The following is a 13,527-nucleotide window of genomic DNA, read 5'->3' as shown; positions in this document are numbered from 1 at the left end:
CCTCTTCTTGATTCCCAATTACATATATTTATAGCCTTGACGTTTCAAAACTCTCCACAACTTACTGTCCGATCGTTGTCTGAATCTGTCATTGCGTTTATTTGCCGGTTTAAGTCTATCGACTCCAATGACAGCTGTTTCGCAGGGGTCGATGTCATCAAGATTCGCCCTAATAACCCTCTCATCAGACAGAGGAACAATGGGAATGTAGGCCAATGTTCAATTACAATAGACCGTGTATTTGGCTATTCTTTCAACTGCAAGGTAAGGGGCGAATTACACAAAGGTGACGTCACAAGCAGACGCTGCTTATTTAACAACCTTTTCTCATCAAATGGAGAATTCTGGTACCGATCTGTAAATGGGTGCTTATTGACTGGACCGCACCGACGCCAGTCGTTAAACAATTCCTTTATTAGCAAAGCTACATGATTATTCAAGATCAAAAGTATCTATAATATTTTTGTGACACCTAGTACATTGTACGATCATGCACGAGAGTAGTACTCTACGGAGCTGAACCGGTAAACAATCTTTGGAGAACGAATGAAATTAGAAAAGTCAGGAAGTGGGTTCAGTCTACCAGTTATTTGTTCTAAAGTCATGTTGCAAATGAACTGCAGAACCTTGTTTCGTCCTCTTTGATATAGTCAATGCACCTAATTCACCATAAGACAGCATCCGCAATAGGAAATAAATGAATACGGTGAAGACTTATGAAGTTTGAACCACAACCTTCATGTTTTTTTGAATACACTCTCGGCCTGTGATTATGATATTGGATAAAAGGAGCGGATTTCAGGCTGATATTTTCCTCTTCACCAGTTTGTCCTCGGTGCTGCTGATCATTTCTGGGCTGCGTCGGTCATAAATCAAAGAATCTATCCGCCTTCTTGAGAGAGGCCCCCGGGCGGCAAGGACATCCCTCCCCACTTGTCATGACATCAGTCGTGATCGACTTGTCATTAGCTACCGGGCACCACACGTGTCTGTTGCCTTGCCGGATCAGTACAGATACTGTCTCCGCAGACTGATGGTCAGTGGCAAGGACACTCTCCATGTGTCTTGAGAGCAACTATGATCGTATGGTCATGGCCCCCGGGAGTACTCGTGCTATACAGGAGAGGCTGTATTGCCGTAGTCCGACGTCAGTGACGAAATCCAAAGCTCGCCTAAATGCCCGGACGCAGTGCTCCCTGATCCCTTTTTTCCAGTTATACATATATCTAATTATCCCACAACTGTAAGCCAAGCGAGTTCTATAAGGATTCGTAATAAAAGGGAACCTGTAATGAAACCGTTGAATCTTCTGAAATAATCTGGCCGAAGCAATCCCTCAAAAGGTCGAACTGTTTATTTCCAATGTCATGTTGTATCTTTCAGCTATCTTCTCGCCTCTCAGCTCCAAGCAATAGACGCCAGACGAGTCTTCCCAGGATTCGACGAACCGGAAATGAAATCAATTTTTGCTGTGACCATCATTCACAAGCCAGGTAAGTCAAAGTCAAGATCATCTGCGCAATCCTATACTTATAACTTAAGAACCTACTAAACTCTACAACTCCCTCTGTGTGAGTTACTGCTCCTGGTAGGTTCAGGGGGCGTCACTCGAAGATCCGTTAATATAACCGCGAGAATTTTGAAGTTGTTGAAAGTCTCTAATAGCTTCTTTTTCTCCTTATGTTCAGAATACACGGCACTGTCCAACATGCCAGCCATAAGAAACCGCACCCTAGCCGACGGATGGGTGAGGACGGACTTCGCAGATACTCCGAGGATGTCCACCTACATCTTGGCCTTCGTCGTGTCTGATTTCATCTACAGGGAGGGCAGGACGAAGCAAGGGCTACCGGTGAGGAACATCTTCTTCAATGACCCTCCGACTGTCTGCACTCATCTTCACTGGGCCCTCGTATCCTAATAGACTGTTCGCTTGTGGCGTTTTCCCCTGTTTCGCTTGTAACCTTGTGACGCGCCACGCACAACATGAACCTTCGTTGGGCTTACTGGACGTCATCATTGGTTGTAGAAGAGAATATGCTCTGGAGACAACACCAACAGTCCACAAGGGAACAGCCCATGGATACTGAGCCAAACAGTGTCATTCATACCCCCTTCGAGACGTTTCCTCTGATAAACCTTTGTCAGATCATCCAGCCTCTCATGGTGGTGTCCCGTGTTCGTTCTTGACCACCCTTCAGTCAAACTGCACATTACACTGGAACTGTCTGAAGCAGGAGTCTGAAACGATGAGAGTGAGGATGGATTCCCTCTGGTCACAACCTGGCATTTATAACAAGTCTGTGTACATATTATGGTCCCTGCCCGCTCTCTACATGTAAACCTTTGGTGATACTTACTTAGTCCTCCTTATGCCCCGATAGCTTACTGTACATACTCTTTATGTCTAAGGGCTCGCAAGGCTTCAGTAGCTGTAGCTGATAACCGAAACCGTTTACGTATTCTTGTTCTTCAGATCCGCATCTGGTCACAACCGGACATGTATAGCCAGTCTGTATACGCGTTACGGGTGGCTACGAAGTGTTACGAGTATTTCACCGGGTATTTCCAGATCGATGAAGTAGTGCCGAAATCGGGTGAGTAGTTTCTGGCTTCACCCTCTCCTACCTGGCCACACAGGTCAGGCTTAGATCAACATCACTGTCGGGATGCAGCGGTTACAGAGAGACTATAGATAGATCAGATTAAGTACACAAAGTCTCCGTCAATGGGCGCCATTCTCACAGTACATCGAAATAGTCACACTATGTGGTTGAATTGGTACTATTCATGCAGTAGCCCATGAGGCAGAGAGCGCTGGAGTAACAAGAGAAGTGTTGACAGAGACGGCTCAGGCCCATACTGCCTGGAGGGATGTGGTGGCAAAGTCTGACATAGAAATGTCAAGTTTTAGGAGTGAGTGAGTGAGTGACAGTCTATGAAAGGGCACATAATGTCGAAAATCACTTCCCATCTCTTCCCAACAAAGACATCTGCCGATAAAATATGACATTACATTGTTTTTGTCAGATCAGGTTGCCGTCCCGGACTTCGGCGCTGGAGCCATGGAAAACTGGGGTTTGATCATCTACCGACAAACGGCGCTGTTGTTTGACCAAGACACCTCCGCGGCGAGTAGTCAGTATTTTGTCACGTTGGTGATTGCCCACGAGGTTGCGCACACGGTGAGTGATGATGATGACAACCTGCCGAGTTCCACCTTAAAAGTTCTGTTCGAATATGAAAAGTAACTACTTTTTAGTGAATCCAAGGTTCTTGTATTATTCTTAGTTAAAATCGTAATCAAGAATTTTACAAGAATCGTGTGACTGATGTGTTTGTACTTGTACACGTATCTGATTAAGATATCGACCAAGACTCTCTCAGGAATTCCAATCTGAATTTTATACTTGGGTACAAGCAAGGCCTTGGTCTCTGAAGAAATGTAAGTCTTTTTGAAAGAACTGTAATTTGTCCAAACATTAACCATCGACATCTTTGCTGATTTCAGTGGTTCGGCAACATGGCCACAATGAAGTGGTGGGACGACCTCTGGTTGAACGAAGGATTCGCCAGTACCCTCATGTACTTTGCCATGAATGATATCTTCCCGGACTGGAAGGTGGTAAGTACACGTCCATCGCACAGCAGACAACGTACAGCAACGTACTGCATGAAGTGTGGACACCTTGATGGGCAGCGGAATGGCGTGGTGGCATAGAACAATTGCCAATGCAGGGTGCACACACTGTGCCGGTCCGTAAAGTGATGCTACTGAAAATTACCAGGTGGGCAATATCCGTATTGGCCACGGAAAATAAGCAGGATAATGAAGGATAATGATTGGGAGCAAGAAGAATGGGATGTGTATGGAAAAGGAATGGCAGTCAATCTAGAAGGCCGGGACCTTTTGGTCTACCTCGGCTTTCATCCTTTCCAGCAAAACTCTGTTAAGGACTTTCCCTGTAACTGATGGAAGAGTGATGCCTCACCAGTTCTCGCATTCCCTCAGGTTTCCCTTTTTACAATAGATTTTGATTAGATGACCATGCTCCCAGTCATTCTTCCAAAAGATCTGAACAAGACACCCGTGGAAGTTTCATCTGTTTTGATATCTACCAAGTTCTGCAGCAGAACCGTCGAGATACCTTGACTGTTTCACTGTTATTTTGTAACTTCCCCTCACTCGTTTCTTTTCCAGTTTGACATGCAGTTGACTGACAGCATCTTTATGGTCATGACGAAAGACTCCCTGCCTACGTCACATCCGATCTCAACGCCAATCAAAGACCCGGATGATATTGCGCAATTCTTTGATTCAATATCTTATGACAAGGTTAGTTCGCGATTTCATTGTAGTGTTGGGGGAGAGAGGGTCTGGGATGGTAACAGAATTCGCCGATTTCTGGACTTTGCAAGGAGAGTAGCAAAATGGCCAACTAGATGCAGTCAATTAGTTGGTCAGAGTCGGAAAGGCTTGACATCACCAGGTGCCCTCAATGCCTTGTTGTTTATTTCAGGGTCTAGCCGTATTGAGGTTGCTTAGAGGGTTCCTAGGTTGGGAGAACTTTCGTCTTGGATTACAAACCTACATCCGGCGCTACAAATTCGGCAATGCAGAAATGGCGCAGCTTTGGGCGGCGTTCTCAGAAGTGTCTCACGTGACCCCTGACGTCACGACTGTCATGGACACGTGGACGAGGCAGATGGGCTTGCCTTTGGTAACTGTGACCAGGATTGGTAATGACCGGGTGTTACTTAAACAGGAGAGATTCCTACTCAATCCTGATGAGAAGTTTGACCCCAGTGACAGTCCTTACGGGTAAATAACATTACTTTCATTTTATATCAAGATTTCCACAGTGTTGCCACGTAAAAGAAGAAAGTGACGCTCATCTTCTATCTATTGTCATATCATCCTCTATTTTCTTTCAGCTATACATGGTATATTGCATTATACATTTAATTCAGGATGGCTCAAGGGTCAATTGGAGTGAATGAGCAATAAGAATAACTTTAACAAAGTCGCTCAGTGTTGACACTTAAGAAGAACCATCATCTTCTTTGACATAAATCTTTCATGTTGTTTCAGCTACAAATGGTACATTCCGTTCCATTATCAAACTCAGGATAGCTCAAGGGTCAAACTCGAGTGGATGAACATGGATAAAGGTGCGTTCTTAAACATGTAGAAGTAAGATAAAGATGTGATTCTGTCAAACAGAGAGAAATATGTTACATAGCAGAAAATGTTTTTATGTTTGCCGTTTTAGGAGAATGTGAATAGACAACTATTTTCTTTTCAGCTGAAATCTACCTCCCTGGCGATGCATGGATAATAGGCAACTACAACTACATGGGCTTCTACCGTGTCACCTACGAGCATGAACTATGGCTGAGGCTGATCGTTCAACTGAAGACAGACCATAAGAAACTGACCCAAGCCAACAGGGCTGGACTGATCGGAGATGCTTTCAATTTAGCAAGGTAGGTGAGGAAACTGGCGGTGATCGACAAGACATCCGATCTGTTCACAGAGACTGTGTCTCTTGTCTTTCTTGACTGCCTCATTGGACCAGACTTCCAAGGTTGGTCAATATTTTGAGATCCACACCTCCTAAATTCAGGTAGGTTTTGCCGATAGATGGCGTCATCATACGAGGCATCCACAGCAAGCGTGCTGGCCAATACACAAAGCCACATGCCTGCACTGTCGCAGAACGCGGGGGGGTTGGGTGGGATGTTCTCTGTGCACCTACATATAATGAGCAGGCACGTGCAGCGGTCGGAGACCTGATCATCTTAAAAAGTGTATGAAAGAACATCCTCTACAGTCATATGGGTATGATTGTGACTGCAAACGAGATGCGACAACACGCTTGGTCCTGATGGTTTCTTTACAGGGACCTCTTGTTGCAGACAAACATGTTAGGTCACAAACCTCACGCCACGTTTGAAGGCTATCATCAAACTTTGTGCTCATTGGATTTGAACAACCTGCCTTGGAAGGACGTGTCAAATATTGTCCTGGATTATGAACGGGTCCTAATGATGAAATGAACAAACAATAACCTAGATTGTGACACTTTCCATTCTTTATTTGATATGTTCAGGACAACTTCAAATGTTCAACTTACAAACACAGATGCCTCTTGGTCTGTTGAAAAGGAATCTCTTATTGGCTTTGCCAAAATATATTTCCAACAAATAGTGTTGTGCGCACCGCCTGTGGGAACACGTAGCGCTCTTGTTTGGTCGGATTGGTATCCCAGTGTGGCAGTTTGGAATGGTCTAAGCAAAGATGAAGACAGGACTATCACTGCATCTGTATTTCATTCTCGGTCTTTTTAAAAACCATAGCGGTTGCTATGAAAAGACATTAGGCACGTTTCGCAACCCTTACGAAGAGCGATAATAGAAGAAGTACGAAATATGCTTCATTTTGTCAATGATATTTCAACGTCTCTCTACAGATTGTGCCAAAGCAAAGTCTACACGATGATTTCAGTGTCGTGTGAAGATTAGCGCTGGACCATATAACAAAAGACATTTGTACTTTGTTCTTCGTTCTTAAACATCAGGAGTGAATGGCTATCTGAATGCTATGACTCAACATGGTATATTTCTATCTTCCAGGGCCTACCGACTGAGCTACGCCGTCGCCCTCAACGTATCCTCGTACCTATCCAAAGAAGAAGATTTCGTCCCATGGAAAACTGCCATCAGTTCTATTAACTGGATAGAGTCGATGCTGTCTAGGAGCGAGGTTTACGGACTGCTGCAGACGTACATCAGGAATTTAGTGGCGCCAGCTTTCCGTCGCGCAGGTGTGTCAGGACCAATGCCTACGTCATTACCTCAGCGGTGAGTGTCTACTGCCCCGCTAGACGTATCAGCCTCATTTTCTATTTTTCAATTAATCTCCCAATGAGACAACTTCGCTTCATTTGCCTCATTAAACCGGAAGACACCAACCGGAAGAGGCCTAATGTACGCTAGCTAATCTGGGGCAGAGATGGTAAACTGCGTTGGTATCACTAAGCAAACGTTACCAATGGCGAGGCTAGGAGATTGCTTTTAACTTTGGGGCAGAGTCGGTAAACCGTGCTGGTATCCCTAAGCAAGCATTACCAATGGCGAGGCTAGGAGATTGCTTTTAACTCTGGCCAATTTCACAATCTCCACTCGCAATCGCCGTGTGGCAGAGTTGCATGCAGTTTACAAATTATTGAAAGAGCCAATTGAAGTACAAGCCCACAAATATGTTGTTGTTTTTTATTCATTCAAATGGTTCCAATTCCATAGTTCTTTTATCGAAATAGCCGTTTTAGTACTTTCTTTGAAGGATCTATTTTGATATATCGCTACGCTATGGTGATCAGATTCGATGGTACACCTCGACCAGCTAACCACGACAATACACCTCGTCCGTAGATTGCTATATTGTAATGGTCGCTTGTCTTTGTTTTCATCCTTTCTTAATGACAATCGCATTCTTTCAGAAAACTACGGAGTTTGATCCTGGACGCCGCCTGCCGCGTTGCAGTACCGGACGCCATTAAATACGCACGTGACGCCTTCACCGCCTGGATGAAAAACGGCTCCTATATCATCCCAGACTACGCCTTCATCGTCTACTCAACAGGAATCAAATATGGCGGACAGAAAGAGTGGGACTTCCTGTGGGAGAAAGCGCAGAGTACCAAGGTGGTCTCGGAGAAGGAGACAATGATGAACGCCTTGGGTTATACCAGGGAGCCTTGGTTGTTATGGAGGTTGGTTGATATCATACGGGTCCTGATCGCCGGTAGTGACGTTGACGGAAACGTAGACAGTTGCAATCAGTTCCCCCCCCCCCCCCCCCTCCCCCAGTTCTGAAGTTCTTGATTTAACAGTTGAAGTTCCCAGGTTGTTTCCCAGGTTGTGTGACGTATTTACAAGACGTCCTACTCATGACAGCCGTGCTGGGTCGGCATCCCTCAGCCCATTGTTAGCCAAGACACTCCAGCCCACCCAAGCCCTTAGCTTCTTCTAAACTTAACAGCTTAACTACCCAAGAAGTTTGAAAGGTAGTGACGCGTTCACAAGTTCACGTGTGTAGACATCCTACTCATGACAGGCGTGCTGGGTCAGTATCCCTCAGTCCATGGACTACCTAGAAACACCCACTCCCGTCCCCAGCCCTTAGCTACTTCTAAACTTAACAGCTTAACTCCCAGGTTTGCAGGTTGGATGCTTGACAGGACAGTGACACGATTACAAGATGTCCGCCTCATGACAGCTGTGCTCGGTAGGACTTCCCTCAGTCGTATGGTCCTCTATAACTTTCTCTTGACAAAATGGAAAGTATTAAACGACATGTAAGTACATTGCCGTGGCGACGTGACGTCCTCATTGATTTGACCAATCAGCGACAAGCAGTCTTTCAAGCGCACTCTTCCCAAGACAAGAGAAGCAGTCATTTTGCATAAAAACAGCGCAAATGTTTCCTTTCAAAAAAAACAAAACAATAATGCTTATGCATCCAAAATGTATATGTTTTTGCAAAGCCACACGCGCACGGGGGTGACAATCTAATGTAAAGTTGTCGTGATTGGTCAATGACATGAGGTCGTCAGTAGCAACACACAAACGCACAATAACCTTGACCTTCGCCATTTCAGATACGCAGAATGGTGTTTTGACCCGACCAGAATCCGCCAACAAGACATCCGATTGGTGTTTACATATCTCGCAGCGACACCTCTCGGCCAAAGTATTAGTTTCACTTTTATGTTGATGAAGTGGAAAGAACTGAACGAGAGGTAACACTGCACGTCACGTGGTGTTGTGTTAACCAATAGAATCGCTTTGAATGCAACCTTCCCGCATGTTGACACCCACTTTTATTATTTGAACGGCCATTTTAGATTTTGGCGGCCATATTGGAATTGAGGCAAATTTTGAAACAACTGCCCGCTCACCGCAGATTTGCTTCAACCACGTTGGTCCTGCATGAAGAATAACACTATTCTGCCACAGATAAACTCTTATGAATACTGCCTTTTTTTGTTATGCATTCTTCAAGAAACATGCTTTAGACCCCAGTTATTTTGAATGACTTTTGTGACCGGTATTATTTTTGCATGTTTGCCGCAGACCAGGAACGCTTAACAACCAACTCAAAATCTCATTTCCTATACTGCATTTTACATGATTTTCGCTTTTCGCGCTTGCTAACATTCGATAGCTTGCCTGCACACGCTAACATTCGATAGCTTGCCTGCTGCGAGCCATCTCAAAGCTTTTAAGGCTAACATTGCCATTTAAAGTCAAGATGGCTCAGAAGCGTGCATGCACAATAGTGGCATGATTAGAATTTTTTAAAGAGCGTCTTCCTTTTATCAGAGAGCGTGTCTGAAATCTTTCTAAACAGTCACATTGGCATCAGTTACAGTAAAGGCTGACGGGAAATGTTTAATTGAGAGTCAGGCTGATATGCACCATATCACAGCTTGGACATACATGTAGTTGGAATGATTGTTGAGTCGACAATCCAGCGAACTGGGCGTGTCAGTTGCCAAATGAACGAAATGAGACTCGGAATCTATAGATCCTCCCCCCAGGATTGTCGCTAGGATATCTCTCGTGCACGGGGATGCGCAGTAGCTTACTGCGATGGGAGAAAGCGTTGTTGAATCTTTCACCAAGCAAACTGCGCATGCGAGGTGCCCCAAGCAATACACCAAAAAAGCTATCAACAGAGCATTTTTTTTTCAGAATATGACCTGCAATTTCTAAATCATTTCCAAACCTTTTGCAGGTTCAGCAATGACAACTTTGTATTACGGAGTGTGATCGGCTATAGTACCTCAAAACTGAACACGGAATACGAACTACAACAGGTAAATACATTGTAATGTTTGATAAAATTCTTTTTGGGTTGGAAAGCTTTCTAACTTTGGTTTTCCAGTACAGCTTGCCAACACTCTTTGCAAATAATTCATGACTCGTTGCTTACACGTTGTAGGGAAAGACGGTAGGATGAAGAGGAAGCATTGATTGTTTGGTATTAAACCTTTGTTGGCTTGCCTAACTGGCACTGATTTTCAAGATTTTCTGTTGTCAACTCCAAGACCTGACATTAGCATTGATGTTCGACTGTGAGAAGACTCCTAGCCTTAACCTCATATCATAAACCAGAAGGCCAAAAAAGACCGACTCTTACTCTTGGCCCCAAGACAACAAAAGCACTGACAAATACATCCGATGATAATTTCAGGTGAACAAGTTATTCAAGGAGACTCCCCCTGACGGCAAAGCCCAGAACGAAGCAGACAATGCCATTGCTCTTTTAAAGTAAGTAGTGCCATGATTCTCCAATGCCTTCAGAGCTGCATGCAGGGTTATCTGGAGGAATCCACCCCCAATCTATATCCTTGTAGGACGAGCTGACAAACAAGGTTTTGATCAAGTCTAGCATGATGCACTTTAACGATACATATTGGGCATCATTTGAACTCGAAGCTTTCACAGGACTGTGCACCTTGTGCTTACAGGAACCTGTTGGTACCAACTGCATGGAGAAACGGTTGTCTGTAATATGGTCTCATCACCTCCTGTCGTCTTTTATTGGACTCTTGTTGATGTTTTCAGAGCCAACATTAAATGGATGAAGAACAACTACGACACGATAGCCATCTGGCTGAAGGAGAACGTAAAGGAGGAAACGAAAGGAACATGAGATGGTGATATTATCATCGGAATCAACTTCTGTATGGTTCGCTGCAGACCTGTGCATTGTACGCTAATAAACGGAGCCAGTCTATGACTTGGCAACCGGCAACCATTGCCGAGGCTTGGAGATTGGAAGCATATACACGTGAATGGACGAGATATCACGCGCCAAAATTGAATACTGAGGGATCTCGATTGTGTATCACGTGACGGGTTGTAAGCCTGTCCTGTGACATTCTGTAAACCAACAGACGATTTAAGTTGATAAATGACCAGGAAAGGTTTGGCAAGTTTGAAAATCCTCGATCAAGGTCTCTTGATCACCTGACAGTCGTGGCCATGTTCTTGATCACATGACCAGTCATTATCGTCAAGATTCCCAAATGGAATTATTGTTTGTACATAACAAAGTTTACCTCAGTAATGAAATACTCATGATCTGTTGACGTGAGTCGCAAAATTTGATGACGTTTTCGCGATATTTGCTGACGAAGTACTCTTTGATGTGTTCGGAAAGCAGTCTTTCCTTGGTGCATCAGGGGAGGTTGTCATCAAAGAACGAATCTTTTGCTAATGAAATTTGTATCATGTTGAATACCTCAGTATCTAAGCTTCTTTATAGTTTCAAACACAGGCGTCAGATCAAACTTGCTTTAAGCTCTGAACAGAGTCATTCGAGCATAAAATGAGCGACATCTTACGCCTATTTCGGGCAACTTATATCTGTATATGTACTGTCTCCATTTTAACAAAAGACGTCTTCGATTCAATCATCGAAATGTAAGCGTATAATGTACACATGGACACGTGATCGTAGTTGTTGTGAAAAGTCCTTGACGTCATCAGTGGAGAGAAGCTGTGACTGAAAATCACAGGCATTTGAAAAAGTGACATAACCTTTCATGGAGTAACCGTTCTGAAGATGTCTGGGGTTCTTGGTTCTCCCTCGTTGTTGCTGAGCGTTTAACAAAGTGAATGAGCACAACGAACCGCTTATCTCTTTGGGATGCAGATCAAGCGATTTATATAAACGACTCTTTTTCATCGACTGTCCTGGCCATATGTTTTTGCATCCAATGTCGTGTCTTCATTGTTAATTCAAACAAACAAAACGTATGTATCCAATGAATTTCGGGCCCTTTTCTTACTTTCAGTGTGATATCCCAAATCGGAACTATTCCGCGTGTAGTACGTTCTTGTCGATACGGTTCCGTTCTATTGAATCCTCCCTAAACACATCCGGCTGTGAGAAGAAACGATTCAATCTATCGGAACCCGATCTTCTCGGACGTAGTATGATTCAAGGATTCAATAGATCGGTACCGGATCCACTTGGACGTAGTATACGCGCTATTGTTCACATTTGGGACATTATACACCGTGTTTACCCCTTAAGAAATCCGTTTTTCTCCTGATCACGGTTGTGGGTCTTTATTTCATCATGTTATTGTACATTTTCTCTCTGTATAAATGTCTTGTCTTTCATAATGATGTTGTTATATGATTATATAAGTTTATATTTTATACCTTCTTGCAAGATGGCGAAATGATTTTATGAACCAAGTTCTCGTGAAATTATCTAAATGTATAATGTTTCTTTGTATACAAATTATGATATACGGGGTGTTCCAAAAGGTTCCGGTAGTACCAAATGCTAAAATGGAAATATTCGTTCGTTAAATGCCCGACAACGGCGCTCCAAGCAATACACTTCCAGCAGACGAGACAACTCGAGAATGCGTGACGTCATGGGTGACGTTTCTGTCCAAGCTCCCAATGATTTGCTTCCCGGAAGTGACCAACCGGAAGAGGCCAAATGTACGCTAGCTAGGCTAGTAAACGGTGCTTGTATCACTATGTAACCGTTACTAATGGCGAGGCTTGGAGATTGGTTTCTGTCGTCACTTGTGGTCTCCCGAATTGACTCCACAAGGGTTAATGTGGTCGGGAATGATTCGACATTAAACTACATCATTTCTTATATCATTTGTAGTTGATCTGGCCATTCGTCGATCGTAGATGTTGCGAAAGCTGTCGAATGCTAACGGACACAGGCCATGCAACTGGTGTCATGTGACTTCAAAGCATGGCATGGTGTTTTCCTGACGAAATAATCTTTACTCGATCATTTACTGCATCGTTTTGGGACACCCTGTACTGTGTTGTCAAATGTTGAATGACGTCATATTTGCGAGACTGAGAATCTTCGAATTCGGACGAGATAATGAAAAGGATAAGAGATTGTTCCGCTAATGCCAACACTAACGCGATGTTTTTAGCATGACCTGACTCGGTCAGCCTTATTGCTAATGCGCTATTTACTTGCATGTCGGCTCTCGCCTTTTCCGGTCGGATTGGCCAATATAATAATAGGCAGCAAATGAAAATGGCTGCCCATACCGACGATCGATGTACCTGTCGGGAACATCGGGAACTATTCGTTAAGGCACAACCAGAAACCTCGGCCCCAAATCATTAATCTGGACAATGCATAGGCGATACACGGAGACATAGTGACCGTTGTCGCCGTTTAAATACAACGATTCGTGACCAGTTGGGTAACATATCTTCGTCATAATGCACGCGTGCCCTATATCGCGTTCCGTGGAATTATTTGAACGTGCATCGCCGAGTATATCGTCTATACACGATATGTCACTAGAACCGATTTGAAATGAAAGTCTCAGACCACTGGATGTAACACCCTCAACGGTGGTTCTCTTGTCGTCACAAAGCGAGCGCAAGGTAAGACAAAATAAGCTACTACACTCGAACAAAACAAAGTATGCAATCGGTCAACACTTTTATTCC

At 44.0% G+C, this 13,527-nt stretch overlaps 1 protein-coding gene across 4 annotated transcripts in view; it reads left to right on the top strand.

Annotated features, from left to right (window-relative positions):
• LOC135498727 (aminopeptidase N-like) overlaps positions 1-13,426 on the top strand; it is a 43,557-nt gene extending 30,131 nt beyond the window's left edge. For 3 of the 4 annotated variants that reach the window (XM_064789111.1, XM_064789114.1, XM_064789113.1), the window contains exons 3-17: positions 1,384-1,493; positions 1,689-1,852; positions 2,477-2,597; positions 3,031-3,185; positions 3,512-3,625; positions 4,202-4,336; positions 4,521-4,822; positions 5,093-5,172; positions 5,307-5,487; positions 6,637-6,864; positions 7,503-7,775; positions 8,664-8,804; positions 9,803-9,884; positions 10,262-10,338; positions 10,636-13,426. In XM_064789111.1, the coding sequence (XP_064645181.1) occupies positions 1,384-1,493; positions 1,689-1,852; positions 2,477-2,597; positions 3,031-3,185; positions 3,512-3,625; positions 4,202-4,336; positions 4,521-4,822; positions 5,093-5,172; positions 5,307-5,487; positions 6,637-6,864; positions 7,503-7,775; positions 8,664-8,804; positions 9,803-9,884; positions 10,262-10,338; positions 10,636-10,723 (2,251 nt within the window). In that variant the 3' untranslated portion in view covers positions 10,724-13,426. Of the gene's footprint in view, positions 1-1,383; positions 1,494-1,688; positions 1,853-2,476; positions 2,598-3,030; positions 3,186-3,511; positions 3,626-4,201; positions 4,337-4,520; positions 4,823-5,092; positions 5,173-5,306; positions 5,488-6,636; positions 6,865-7,502; positions 7,776-8,219; positions 8,361-8,663; positions 8,805-9,802; positions 9,885-10,261; positions 10,339-10,635 lie in introns of all 4 variants that reach the window. The other variant, XM_064789112.1, reaches the window with a different exon arrangement.
• Positions 13,427-13,527: the final 101 nt, after the last annotated feature.

The sequence above is a fragment of the Lineus longissimus genome, chromosome 14 (genome assembly GCF_910592395.1).
Source record: "Lineus longissimus chromosome 14, tnLinLong1.2, whole genome shotgun sequence".
Classification (NCBI taxonomy): domain Eukaryota; kingdom Metazoa; phylum Nemertea; class Pilidiophora; order Heteronemertea; family Lineidae; genus Lineus; species Lineus longissimus.
Note: the sequence above shows the minus strand (reverse complement) of the source record. Positions and strands in the feature narration are given on the sequence as shown.